At 39.8% G+C, this 14,285-nt stretch overlaps 1 protein-coding gene across 3 annotated transcripts in view; it reads left to right on the top strand.

Annotated features, from left to right (window-relative positions):
* pnpla8 (patatin-like phospholipase domain containing 8) overlaps window positions 1–9,935 on the top strand; it is a 74,573-nt gene extending 64,638 nt beyond the window's left edge. For all 3 annotated transcript variants that reach the window (XM_087997485.1, XM_043709010.2, XM_087997484.1), the window contains 2 exons: window positions 5,400–5,595; window positions 8,964–9,935. In XM_087997485.1, the coding sequence (XP_087853611.1) occupies window positions 5,400–5,595; window positions 8,964–9,238 (471 nt within the window). In that variant the 3' untranslated portion in view covers window positions 9,239–9,935. The remainder of the gene's footprint in view (window positions 1–5,399; window positions 5,596–8,963) is intronic.
* The last annotated feature ends 4,350 nt before the right edge of the window (window positions 9,936–14,285 follow it).

Below are 14,285 nucleotides of genomic sequence, written 5' to 3'. Positions count from 1 at the left end.
GCTGAAGTCTTTATAATTTTTACGGTGACTCCAGGAATAGAAGGGATTGATTTTGAGTGCACTAACTCAGTAAGGATAGCAATAACAAGTAGTTTCAATCTAGTCTGGTGACAAAACCAATTATAATTTTTCTCAGTTGGCCTCAATTCGATGGACTTCCATAAAAGTTGCTGGAAGAATAGCCAACAAAGGAGATGGAAGTATCTTACGGATGCTGCTCAGCATGTTCTTAAATCGAGGTAAAAATTGTGATATGGTTGTAGGGCAAGATTAGTTTTTCCTTGGGAAACAGAGCTTATGTTTAAACAAAAAAAGTCAAAAACATTTCATTGAACAGTTCAGGTGTAAAGTTTTTTTTAACCTGCAACCTTTTGAAGTTAAAATGGAAACAAAGTATTTTTTTTGTTACATCCTTGGTGAAGCACTTTAAGTTGCCTGATGGGTAACGTAAACTATCCTATGTTTGTTGCAATCAGTGGATTACTTTCTGTATGCAGTAACTCCTGCATTGCTCAGTTGTAAGCAATGGTTTGACTTTGAGAGCTCTGAATTGAAATTGTTAATCAGTATTTGCAAAACCGTGCACTAAGAAGATGAGTTTCATTGAGATCATAATTACGGTGTTTTGTGAAGGTCATTTCAGGTGGAAAATGAAGAAACGTGATCATATTCTTCATGTGATATGCTCTGTAAATTTTCATAATATTAATTTTATTTCCTTTTATTGGTGCCTTTTATTACCCTTTATAAAATATTAGATCAAGAGTGCTGCTTAAAAATAAGGCAACTATTTAAGACATTGATGAGGAGACTTTTTTTTCTGAAGGTGGTGAGCAACTCTTCTATTGTTTTTCAAGGAAGGGAGCCTTTGAATATTTTTAAATCAGAGAGAAGTTCTTGATGGGCACAGGACAGGAATGAAGGGTTATGGGGAGAGGTGGGAGTAATTGAGTCGGCTATGATCTTATTGAACGGTGAACTAGGTTCAGAGTGCCTACTCCCATTCCAAAATTGAATATTCCTACTCATTTTATTTGAAAAAGGCAAATTGGACACCAATACCTTGGTTATTTCCATGTTTTATCTTTGGCACATAAAGTGTAATGTTTTTTCAATAGAGTTAAATGGATCTGACATGGTCATTCAGTGACAATATTGTCTTTAGTTACCTGCCATAAGTTCCTTTCCCATGCTATCAACTTCGTCCTTTTCACTGGTCACTGCGACCTTACTCAAACTGTGTGTATCCTTGGCATCTTGTTTGATCTTGATTTGAGTTTCTGACACCCCTTCATCTACTTCAGTTTTCAGAACATTGCCATAGCTCCCATGTTGCGGTCTCCTCGTTGCCATTATCATTTCTAGACTTGACTACTCTGATACTTTCCTGACTGGGCTCAGTCTTTCAGCCTTTCTTAAATTTGAACTTCTTCAAACTTCTGCTGCTCCTATGCCACCGTGCCACGTGTGTCTGCGTGGGTTTCCTCCGGGTGCTCCGGTTTCCTCCCACAGTCCAAAGATGTGCAAGTCAGGTGAATTGGCCATGCTAAATTGCCCGTAGTGTTAGGTAAGGGGTAAATGTAGGGGTATGGGTGGGTTGCGCTTCGGCGGGGCGGTGTGGACTTGTTGGGCCGAAGGGCCTGTTTCCACACTGTAAGTAATCTAATCTAATCTAATCTAATCTATTTAAAATTGCACCGGGTCCCATTCACCTGTCACTCCCGTGTACACTGACTTGCTCTGATCTTCAGTCACGAAACACCTATTAATATTCAAAGTTTGTGCGAAGATTTGTAGCTCGGGTGCTCCTTGCTGTGGTTCTGTTCGCCGAGCTGGAAGTTTTTGTTGCAAACGTTTCATCCCCTGGCTAGGCAACATCATCAGTGCTTGGGAGCCTCCTGCGAAGCGCTTCTTTGATGTTTCTTCCGGTGTTTATAGTGGTCTGTCCCTACCGCTTCCGGTTGTCAGTTTCAGCTGTCCGCTGTAGTGGTTGGTATATTGGGTCCAGGTCGACGTGTTTGTTGATGGAGTTTGTGGATGAATGCCATGCCTCTAGGAATTTCCTGGCTGTTCTCTGTCTGGCTTGCCCTATGATAGTAGTATTGTCCCAGTCGAATTCATGTTGCTTATTGTCTGCGTGTGTGGCTACTAAGGATAGCTGGTCGTGTCGTTTCATGGCTAGTTGATGTTCATGTATGCGGATTGTTAGCTGTCTTCCTGTTTGTCCTATATAGTCGAAAGCACAACAACTACTTGCAGATATCAACACCTACCAAAGGAAGGAATTTGACCCCACACCACAAATCACCAATAGGATAAATAACACACTAAGGAATCTACAAAAAAACGGACAGATAACCAGAGCTGACCTACAAAGAATGAAACCGGAAAGCAACAACACCCCCAGATTCTATGGATTACCTAAAGTACACAAACCAGACATCCCACTCAGACCCATGGTAGCACTACCAGGGACACCATCATACAAACTGGCCAAAGAACTACAACAGAAACTGAAACACCTGGTCAGCGGATCCAAACACTCTCTACAATCAACACAGGAATTCTTGGACATCATCAGAAATATACACATAGACAAAGAAGAAACCATGATATCATTCGACGTGACGGCACTGTTCACTTCGATTGACAAAACCCTAGCCAGAGAAACAATAGCCAACCTACTGGACATACAGAACAGAAAACAGGACGCTGAACCTATCAACAAAGACGGCATACTTAAACTACTGGACTTGTGCCTCACAACACACTTCACATTCAACAACCAGATATACGAACAAATCAACGGAACACCCATGGGATCACCAATCTCGGGACTCATAGCAGAGGCAGTTATGCAAAGGTTAGAACAAACAGTCCTACCACAAATTCAACCCAAACTCTGGGTCAGATATGTCGATGACACGTTTGTAATCATTAAAAACACGGAAATAGAAAAAACACACCGGATCATCAACGCCACACTCACAGGAATCTGATTCACGAGAGAAGAAGAAAAGGATAGCCAACTCCCATTCCTAGACGTGATGGTACAGAGAACACCGAACGGAGAATTCACTACAAGGGGATACAGGAAAGCCACACACACAGACCAAGTCCTAAACTATGAAAGTAACCTCCCCAACACAGAAAAACGAAGCTGCATCAGGACACTATTCAAAAGGGCCACAACACACTGCAGTACACCAGAACTGCAAAAAGAAGAGGAGGAACACCTATACAAGGTATTCGCCAAAAACGGATACCCGCGCAACTTCATCAACAGATGCCTAAGAGAAAGACCACGGAACGAGGACATACCACAACCAAAAGGACTAGCCACACTACCATACATCAGGAGCATCTCGGAACTGACAGCCAGACTACTGCGACCCCTAGGACTCATAACGGCACACAAAGCAACAGCCACACTCAGACAACAACTCACCAGAACGAAGGACCCGATACCCAACATGAGCAAAACTAATGTAGTGTACAAAATACAATGCAAGGACTGCACAAAACACTATATAGGACAAACAGGAAGACAGCTAACAATCCGCATACATGAACATCAACTCGCCACGAAACGACACGACAGCTATCCTTAGTAGCCACACACGCAGACAATAAGCAACATGAATTCGACTGGGACAACACTACTATCATAGGGCAAGCCAGACAGAGAACAGCCAGGAAATTCCTAGAGGCATGGCATTCATCCACAAACTCCATCAACAAACACATCGACCTGGACCCAATATACCAACCACTACAGCGGACAGCTGAAACTGACAACCGGAAGCGGTAGGGACAGACCACTATAAACACCGGAAGAAACATCAAAGAAGCACTTCGCAGGAGGCTCCCAAGCACTGATGATGTTGCCTAGCCAGGGGACGAAACGTTTGCAACAAAAACCTCCAGCTCGGCGAACAGAACCACAACACCTATTAATATTATCATCAATTGTTTACAGATCCCCCCCCCCCCCCCCACCCCCCCCTGCCGATGGCCTTGTCTATCTCTAACTTCCTTGAGTCCAACATTGCTCCACTTCTGGCCTCATGTGAACCTCAATTGAATTTGGTTTTCAGCTGTCCACAACTCTCGAATGTCCTCTTTTAGTCTCTCAGCCTCTTTAACCCCTCTTTGCACTTTTAAAATGCTCTGTAAAATGTACCTCACTTCAGCTGACCTACTGTCTCCTTGTGTGACTTTGTTTAAAATTTTGTTTGATGTTGCTCCTTTGAGCCATCTTTGGTTGTTTATTTGTGTTAAAGACGCTCTGTAAATGCAAGCTGGTGTTGTGCTTTGCCAATTAGCAATGTGTCTTGTGTGATTACAAGTCGAAAGCTGTGTTAATCTAGTGTTCAATTCTGAGAAAAAGCTGTTCAATCAACACCCTTTACTACTCCTGTTTCAAATTAAAGTTTTACGCTGCAGCCAGTAACATACGTTGGTGGTAATTTAGAATCCAAATTTAACATTATTGTTACCTGATGTAACGTTTTTCTTCATCTTGGTCCCATGCAACACGGGTGAGGTGATTTTCTGTTATTAGAAGTTGCGTCACAATGCCCTAAGACTCACTGGGAAGTAAAAGAGTAGCCATTTTGCCAGTTACAAGAGGATAACTGGTACCACCAGATTTTCAATTATTTTGTCCAAATTATTCAGACCTCGACTGCCTGCCTCTGAGAGGCAATAGTATGTACCTAGATGAAGATAGAGTGGAGACACTTGGAGTGCTGTAAAACTTAATAAATTTATTAAGTACTTAAATGAATAGCAGGTGCTTTTAAGGACTACACTTAAAATCACTGTCTCTCAATCATTGTCTTTTGCTACCCTGGGTTCTGTAACTAATCCCAAATGCTGTTACCCCAGAGAGTTGGCAGATTGCCAGCTTGGAACTCTACTCAGTGCCTTCCCTTGATGTAGGGTATGTCCTGCAGCATTAGTCTTCAAAGTTCTTGCTGAATAAAGGGTTTTCTCAGGCGACTTTATGCTCAAGTCTCTGTGCCACGTGCATGCCTTATTTGGAATTATCCTTGCACGTAACCAATCCCGAATGTTCCATCCTTATTTGGTAGAGACTGCAGTCACTGATTTTCTGCAATCTGAGCAGACTTGAATGGTTCAGCATAATTCCACTCATTTAACAGCCAATTGTAAAGCTTCTTACCAGTTCCTGTTTTCTTCAGCCTAATCCAACACCTTTGTGGCAGGTTGAACTTGAAATCTGACCTCCCAGGCTAGAAGCAGAGATAATACTACTGCACAAGATCCTATATACCAATGGAATTCTAACTCTACGTGGTTGATGCCTTCAGAATAGGAGAAATTGATAAATTGCCAATACCATTAACTGTTCTGTTTGTTTTTCTCTCCTATAGGATGGTGGCTTGCTTATTAACAACCCTTGTGCATTGGCCATACATGAGTGCAAACGTCTGTGGCCAAACACACCATTTCAGTGCGTAATCTCTCTCGGAACAGGCCGCTATGAAGCACTAGGGAAAAATAATGTGACCTACACAAGCCTCAAAGCAAAATTGACTAATGTTATCAGCAGCGCCACAGATACAGAAGGTTAGTCATTGTAAGATGAGCATTTTAAAGTTTTTATGATTTCTGCAACAGGTTTTTAGAATTCAATTCAGCTTCCAAATTCTGAATTTACACTGTCCTGATTTAGAAATAATATTAAGGATATTGCTGCGAAAGATCAAATTAAAAATAAACGGGATCAGTTCTGAAACTGGTAAAAACAAAATAATGAATTCAGCAGTTGTCAGGGCAAGAACTGAAAATTGAAAGATACTAAAATGAATGCCCTAGCTGTGAACATGTTGCCATGATTTAAATCAATCTTGTGGCTTTCCGAACTGCAAACTTCACTTGGACTGTTCTACACATGACACAGCCAGAGATGATTAATGAGAAAATTATTGACTAAACGTGGTAAAGATGTGTTGAATGATGCACACAGCCATCCCTGTTGAAGGGATGAAAGACTTAGCATTAATTGACATTTAATATTGAACACTTTTTTACGTTCAGTGTTTCTTTCATGAATAAAGCTTGACGTCTTCAATGGAATAAATTAAATTTTAAAAGTCCTTTCAAGTGCAGTGTACACCTACTCCTTATGAGAATATACTTTGGATCCCTGTATGCATTTTTGTATGAGGCACATTTTCTAAAGACATTCATTTTTAACTACCATATGATGGAGCATAAACCAAGTGTAATTCATGTATTTGTCTTTATAAATCAAAAGCTGCACACAAATATTGACTCACTGTTCTTGTTAACTTATATAAGTCAGAAGATCCTGACAGTAACGTTCTAATTTGGGATTAATCCACTAATAAGGTGGCAGCAGCAAAAAAAGCCCTTTTGAAACCTGCAGTCTGCAAAAATTTAAATAGAGCAAATCAGCCAATGAGAAGTGTAAGGATAAATAGGGGCCAGTTTGACAATGCAACAGGTTAAATACTCCACTTTAAATCAAAGTCACATGCACCCTACCTGAAGGGAATTCCTTGACTCATTGTCTGTTGATGCTTCATCCTGGACCATTTTCTCTTGGCAGTTTATTTTTCCTCTGGTTAGCCATTGCCTTCCATTCCCACGGGCAGTTCATAAGTCTACCTCCATTGAAACACCAATCTCACCTGCACAGAGCATTATTCTGAATCACTGAAATTTGTGTCCAGCCATGGAAAGCTAATTGCTGGCTTTCCCTTATACTTGTACCTGCCTTCATTTATTTTGACTTTTACTTTGAGACCTGAGTACCACTTTTATCTTCTACAAAACCTCTATTACATCTGATCAGCATTCTAAAACTGGTGCTGTTAGTTTACACACAGTTTCTATTTAACACAACATTATAGAATAAAGATCTCCTGTAAATCAGTGACTAAAGGAGGTGAATATAACCATAGCTTGATTTTAATACCTGTCCAGTGAGAGCTATTTGTGATATTTTAAAGACAATTGTCTCAAGTTTCCAATAAAATACAGATTATATTATAAATTGCTCCCTATGTGACAAATATTGATAAGTAATAACTCAATATTGATAATTGAGTGCTAAAGCGATAGAGATATTAGCTGCTTGCAGGGGTGACAGGAGTTTAGTGGTTGTGCTACTAACTGCAGTTCATGGTGCTCTGATGATCACTGAAGTTTCTAGTTTCCTCAGCAACAGTTGACTTTCCAATTGTGATCCGGCATCAGCATTTATAGTAGCGCCATCCATTTGTAACAAGATAATCTAGTCCTATATACTTTAGTAAAAGCCTAATGCAGTTTCGTTGAGATCATGCATTGAGTCATACCTCATCAAAGCAGAGTCCTAATGACCTGTGCTAAATCACTTCTATTGCTCTTGATAACATGTTTCAGATGAAAAAATATCCTTTACAATCGAGAAATATATCTTCCACAATTTAGAATTGCTGTGATTACTTGTAGGTCATTGTAAAATGTGAGTCTTGCGTCTAACACCTGATGATTGAAATTGGGATGAGTCCATTAAAATCTGTGAGGCTCATCTGTTGACTGAGTGCTGCATTGATCTGGCACACTTATGAATAAGCAATATAAACTCCTTTTCTGACATAAGAATTGAATATACCTTAATAATGGGTTTAAGGCACACTTACAATTTTTCATTTATTTTCACAAATCTGTTTTCCATTGCTCATTATTAGTTTGGTATCTATAGTAATGTTGAGAAATTGAGCTATTTACTTGGCCTGACTGCCTTAAGATCAGACCTTTAAAAAGCCAAGATGAAGTGAATGTCACTGCTGATAATCTGCTGCTATAACTCGGCACAATTGTAACTACTTGTAAATTCTGGACTTTAGGACAGTAATTGGCTTTCATTATTTTGCATCTGTACCAAGAACAGTACTTTCACATGTACTTTGACATGTGTAATCAATTTTTAATTGAATACAGCCTCCCATCTGCTATAATCAATGCCTAGAAATGCTGTGTCTCTCTATATCCACCTGCCTCTGTGGCATCACTCACCTTTAACTCCTGCAGACTAGATCAGCTGACATTACAATATTCAATAAGTCAATACATCTGCTTGCCCATGGATTCAGATATTTTAACAGTATGTTTTAAGTGATATGAACAGGAAATGGTACTACAGTGGGTTAAAATTCTCTTTTACCTCTGCAAGCTTTGATCTAGACTGAGGCACTAAGAGATCCTGAAAATTGCAAAAGGTTTATGTGCACTTAGCATTTAGTGTTTCACACCAGTTGATGATGGATGCAGGTTCACAGCTCAAAATGCTGTATAACTTGAATGTCAAGACAACTGTTAGAAATATGATTGCTGAACTATCACAGCTTGTAATGCTGAGGTCACTATATTGTTGAAAGTATTGTTGAAACTTTGATGTTGTGGTAGGCATGGCCTGGGAGACATTTATTCTAACAATGCTTGCAATGTAAAACATGTTTGCATAAAGCCTGCAGAAAAGGTAGTTTGCTCATCAAACTCATTCATCCAGTATGGAGGTTCTATCATCAAGTTGTATCCCTTAGTTTGAATCTAAAACTCAAACACTTGGAGGCAATACACAAAAATAACATAATCGGTCCTGTTGTAATGCGTGCTTCTTCAGTGCAAATTGGCTTTAACGCGATTGAAAAATTTAGATTGTCATTTATAGCACTCAAACATTCCTTACCTGTATTAGCTATATGTGATTCCGGCCCCATTAGTTTAAATGGTGAGGCTATTGCGCGATTTTCTTACAACGCAAGATCGCACGAGAACGGAACTGTCACATTATATCAGAACTGACTGTACAATGTTGACATCTGCCTTCAGTTTTCCCATTTATACATCGGTTTAGTGTATCTTGTTAAAGAATTCTTGAACTCTCCTAAGCAGTTTTTCTTCTTGGAAACATTTTATTTCAGAAGTTCATACCATGCTTGATGCACTTCTGCCCCCTGACACCTACTTCAGGTTCAATCCTTTCATGAGTGAGGATATAGTCTTGGATGAAAACCGGAAGGAGAAGCTGAATCAATTGCAAATGGATGGAAGCCGGTACCTGGAACGGAATGAACCGAAACTTAAAAGGGCTGCTCAGATACTTGGTCAGGAAAAGGGCATGTTTCAGAAAATATCTGATTGGTGTAAGTTAAAAATAGACATGTATGATGGCCTCCCTCTTATTTCTAAATTGTAAAATGAAAATGTCTATTTCTCAGAATCTACTTGGTAACTATATCTGTGTAATTTCATCAGGCTGATTGAATTGATCTGTAACTGCTGCAAAATTTGAGAAGCGATACTAAATTTGAGTTAATATTTGAACCACAAAAATGTTCTTTTTAAAAGAAGTACCAATGCTGCTTATTTTACAGATGTACTCAAGTTCCAATATCATCATGCTTGTAAATTGCTGCTTTCTTTTGGCTTCAGCTGAAATCGGGTGATGCTAAATACATTTCCACGGGTACAACATGTCTGTTTTGTGCTGAGTTTTGGTTTGAATTATTTATTTTGCCAAAAATCTGATTTTCTTTGTGCAAAACATGATTTTTATTGATGTGAAAATATCAACATCGTTTTAAACATTTACGTGATCATGCGAGTTGAAGATGGAATTAGTTAACTTAGCCCTCCCTCCCCAAATAAATTACTTTTGTCGTCCCATGTAATTTTCACTCAAGCACTTCAAAATATTTCTGAGATCAGGACTGTTTGAAAGCTGCTTAGTGATACTAATAAAGGCACCTGAACATGCTATGTTTATACAATGAATAATGTAGATATGTGTCTGTTGTTTACATATACTGTTTATCCTATTTCCTGATAACTGTAACATGCTTCTGCGTTTCCATTTTCTCTTGTATATCAATAAACCTTGTGGTTTAACACTAGTGCATAATGTTTATTTCTTTCTTCGATAGTAGTTGCACCCTTCCCAGTGTTTTTTTGTTTGCCTGTCCTGATACTGGTGCCTTCCTGTTGTCAAAGATTCTGCAGTCTTCTGTACATCACCCACCTTTTCTTTAGTCACAATAGTTAGCCTTGACCTTATCTGCAGATACTTAACTGAAGGAGCTATCAGAATTTGACCCATTTTTGCAGTCGTCCATGTGATTTTTAAATTTTGTACTTGACTTGTGCAAGTTGCTGGCAAGATCAGAAATCTTATTGAAAGCAAAATATGGATTCTAGAGACCCAAAATGAAAATGAAATGCTGGAGACATTCAGCAGGTCTGGAAGAGTCTGTGGAGAAACAGTGTAAATGTTTCAGGATTGACATGATCCTCCTTCAGAACCTGCACGTGATAGCAGACCTGTTCAGTTTCTCCAGCATTTTCTGTAATTAATTCAAAATCTTTATTGCCAATTCTTAATTGTCGTTGAGAGGCCACCAGATTGCGATTCAGAATTGGAATTCTGGTTGGTTTCTATCTTTGTTTTCTGGAATGTTTGAGCCAGTTAGATTCAGAATGGAAATCCGCTAACACATCAGCAAACATGTGCCGGGATATTCCAGGTCTGCACCTCTCAGTTTTGGTCAGAACATTGATCGAGAAGGCTAACATAATTATTTTTTATCAATTACATATAGGTTTCTATTATTTTTAAGTTTAAATCATTTGCAGTGACCTGAAGTACACGCTTGCTTTATATGGAGTAAATTGAAAATAAATTGTTAAGTGAGCATTCACTGATCCAAGAGGATAAATCGAGTCAGCCAAGATTGTCTGGAAGGATGGAATTAATTCTTATTGAAATATATAAAATTCTTAAGGAGCTCACCAGGATAGGTGCTGAGAAAATATTATTTTGACGTTAGAATCTAGAAGACAGGGTCATGGTCTCTCAGCTCTGGTTAAAGAATGGGCTATGTTGGGTCTACGTTCTGCCTCCGTCATGGAGTCGTATAACTGAGTCATGATCCACAGTCAGGCAGGAATTGTCTCAAGCACCTGCACTAAGAAAATAGTTGGAACATGAGAGCTGTCAAGGATTCAGGAAACATACAGTCCTGTGCCCATAAACTCTGCACCCATTAAAACTGATTGACAGTTAACTGTCAAGCTTTTTCAAAATTTTAAACCCTGCCGGTTGGCTCAGAGTGGACATGGCAAAGCAATAGTATTCTTACCTCCAAGGCAGAAAGCCTGTATTAAAATCCCACATCCGCCAAAAGTGTCTATTATAAATTCTGTAAAGGTTGATTAGAAAATAGCTTGACTGTCATTGGTCAGGGTTTGCCATGAGAAATGAATTAACAAATGGTTGTGACCAACTTTTTTGAATTGAAAGTGGTGTAGTTGTAAGTACATGTTCTTTCTGTTGGAAAGAACGTAGAACAGTACAGCATTGTACAGGCCCTTCAGTCCTTGTATTCTAAGGTCAGGCAACCTACATACCCTGCATTTTATTAGCATCCATATGCCTATCAAAGTGTTGCTAAAATGTCCTTAATGTATCTGACTCTATTACCACCACTACCATGCACCAACCACTCTGTGTAAAGAACCTATCTCTGACATTTCCTGTAAACCTTCATTCAATCACCTTAAAATTGTGCTTCCTTGTGACATCCATTTCCGCCCTGGGAAAAGTTTCTGGCTATCCAATCTTTCTATGCCTCTCATCATCTTGTACACCTCCATAAAGTCACCTCTCATCCTCCTTCACTCCAATGAGAAAACCCTTGCTCCCTCAACTTTTCTTCATAAGATCTGCCCTCCAGTCCGGGCAGCATCCTGATAAATCTCCTTTGCACCTTCTCTAAAGCTTCCACATCCTTCCTATAATTAGGTGCCCAGAACTGAACACAATATTCCAAGTATGTTCTAAGCAGGTCTTTATAGAACTGCAGCATAATGTTATGCCTTTTAAACTCAATCCCCCGTTAACGAAAGCCAACACATGATATGCCTTCTTAACAACCCTATCAATTTGAGTGGCAACTTTGAGGAATCCTAAGATCCCTCTGTTCCTCCACACTGCCAAGAATCCAGCCTTTAACCCTGGAATCTGTATTCAAATTTGACCTTCCAAAATGAATCATATCACACTTTTCCTGGTTGAACTCCATCTGCCACTTCACATCCTGTCAATGTCCAGTTGCAATCTTCAACAGCGTTCCACACTACCCATAAGTCCACCAACCTTTGTGTCAGCAGCAAATTTACTAACCCAAACTTTCACTTTCTCATCCAAGTCATTTATAAAAATTGCAAAGAACAGAGGTCCCAGAATAGATTCCTATGGAAAGCCACTGGTCACCGAACTCCAGGCTGAATACCTCATATCAACTACCACCTTCTGTAATCTATGGGCCGGACAATTCTGTATCCAGTCAACCAAATGTCACTGTTTCCCATGCACCTTTACTTTCTGAATGACCCTACCATGGGGAACCTTATCAAGCACCTTGCTAAAATTCATGTACACCACAACCACTGCTCTACCTTCATCAATATTTTGTCATGTCCTCAAAGAATTAAGTAAGGATTGTGAGGCATGACCTGACCCTCTTAAAGCCATGATGACTAGTTCTAATCAAATGTTGCTTTTCCAAATAATTATAAATGCTCTCTCTCAAAATCCCCTCCAATAATTTGCCCACCACCAATGTAAGACTGACTGGTTTGTAGTTCCCAGCGTTATCCCTATTCCCTTTCTTGAGCAAACGAATAATATTTGCCACCATCCAATCATCTGGTAGTACTCCAGTACACTGTGAGGGCGCAAAGATCATCACCAAAGGTGCAGCAATCTATTCCCTTGCTTCCTGTAGTAACTTTAAGTATATTCTGTCTGACCCAGGGGACTTATGTATCCTCATATTTAAACTTTCCAGCACATGCTCCTTCTTAACATCAATCTGTTCGAACGTATCGGTCTGTTTCACACTGTCCTCACAAACGACAAGGTCCATTTTACTAGTGAATACTGAAGCAAAGTATTCATTAAGGACTTCCCCTACCTCTGACTACAGGCACAACTTCCATCCACTAGCCTTGATCAGCCATTCCTTCACTCTGGTCATCCTCTTGTTCCTCACGTAAGTGTTGAACACCTTGGGGTTTTCCTTAATCCTACCCGCCAAGGCTTTTTCATGCCCTTTTCTAAGTCCATTCTTCAGTTCCTTCCTGGCTGCCTTGTGACTTTCTGGAGCCCTGTCTGATCCTTGCTTCCTTCTTCCTCTTGACAAGATGTTCCACGTCTCTTGTCATCCAAGGTTCCTTCACTCTACCATCCATTCCTTGCCTCTGTGGGGAAAAAACCTGTCCAGCACTCGCTGCATATGCTCCCTAAACAACCTACACATTTCTGTCATGCATTTCCCTGAGAATATCTATTCCCACTTTATGCTCCACAGTTCCTGCCTAATAGCAATTATAATTCCCCCTCCACCAATTAGATACTTATTCATATCATCTGCCTTTACCCCTCTCCATGACTCTAGTAAAGGTCAGGGAGTTGTGATCACTATCACTAAAATGCTCTCCCACCGAGAGATCTGACACTTGACCTGGTTCATTGCCAAGCACCAAATCCAATATGGCCTCCTCTCTAGTCAGCTGATCTATATATTGAGTCCGGAATCATTCCTGGACACACCTGACAAACTGTGCTCCATCCAAACTATTTGAAATAAGGAGATTCCAATCAATATTAGGAAAGTTGAAGTCACCCATGACAACAACCCTGTTACCTCTCACCTTTCCAAAATCTGCCACCCAATCTGCTCTTCCATGTCTCTGTTGCTTTTAGAAAGTCGATAGAAAATTCCCAATAACGTGACTACTCCCTTCCTGTTGCTGACTTCCACCCATGATGACTCAGTAAACAAATCTTCCTTGCTGACCTCCTTCCATAAGGTGCTGTATAATAATATATATAACTTCTGGTACATGCAAGTGTGTAAGCCCAACTGAGTCCACTTGCTAATCGATCAGCACTGTTCTGTAATGCAATATAGATGTTAGTTTCCATTGATTGTCTTGTGAAATGTTCTGAAGAGTTCAAGGTAAAAAGTTTTGATGGAATGTGTTTTTGTCAGTGATTTTTTTTTTTGTCCTGAAATAAGTTGGCCCAAGTTTGTATCTGGCATTTTGCCTCTTCCAGCTGATCAAATGATTTACAGATGAGAGGGGGATGTTTATTATCATAAGCAATGCATTGCAGTTCTGCAGAACAAGCTAGGTAGACTAAACAGCTGTTTTCTAGGTAAAAACAATGACTGCAGATGCTG

The sequence above is a fragment of the Chiloscyllium plagiosum genome, unplaced genomic scaffold, assembly GCF_037043375.1.
Source record: "Chiloscyllium plagiosum isolate Xiang-an unplaced genomic scaffold, Cpla_swu_hap1 HiC_scaffold_19, whole genome shotgun sequence".
Taxonomy (NCBI): domain Eukaryota; kingdom Metazoa; phylum Chordata; class Chondrichthyes; order Orectolobiformes; family Hemiscylliidae; genus Chiloscyllium; species Chiloscyllium plagiosum.
The sequence above is the reverse complement of the archived record's forward strand: the minus strand, read 5'-3'. Positions and strand labels throughout refer to the sequence as shown.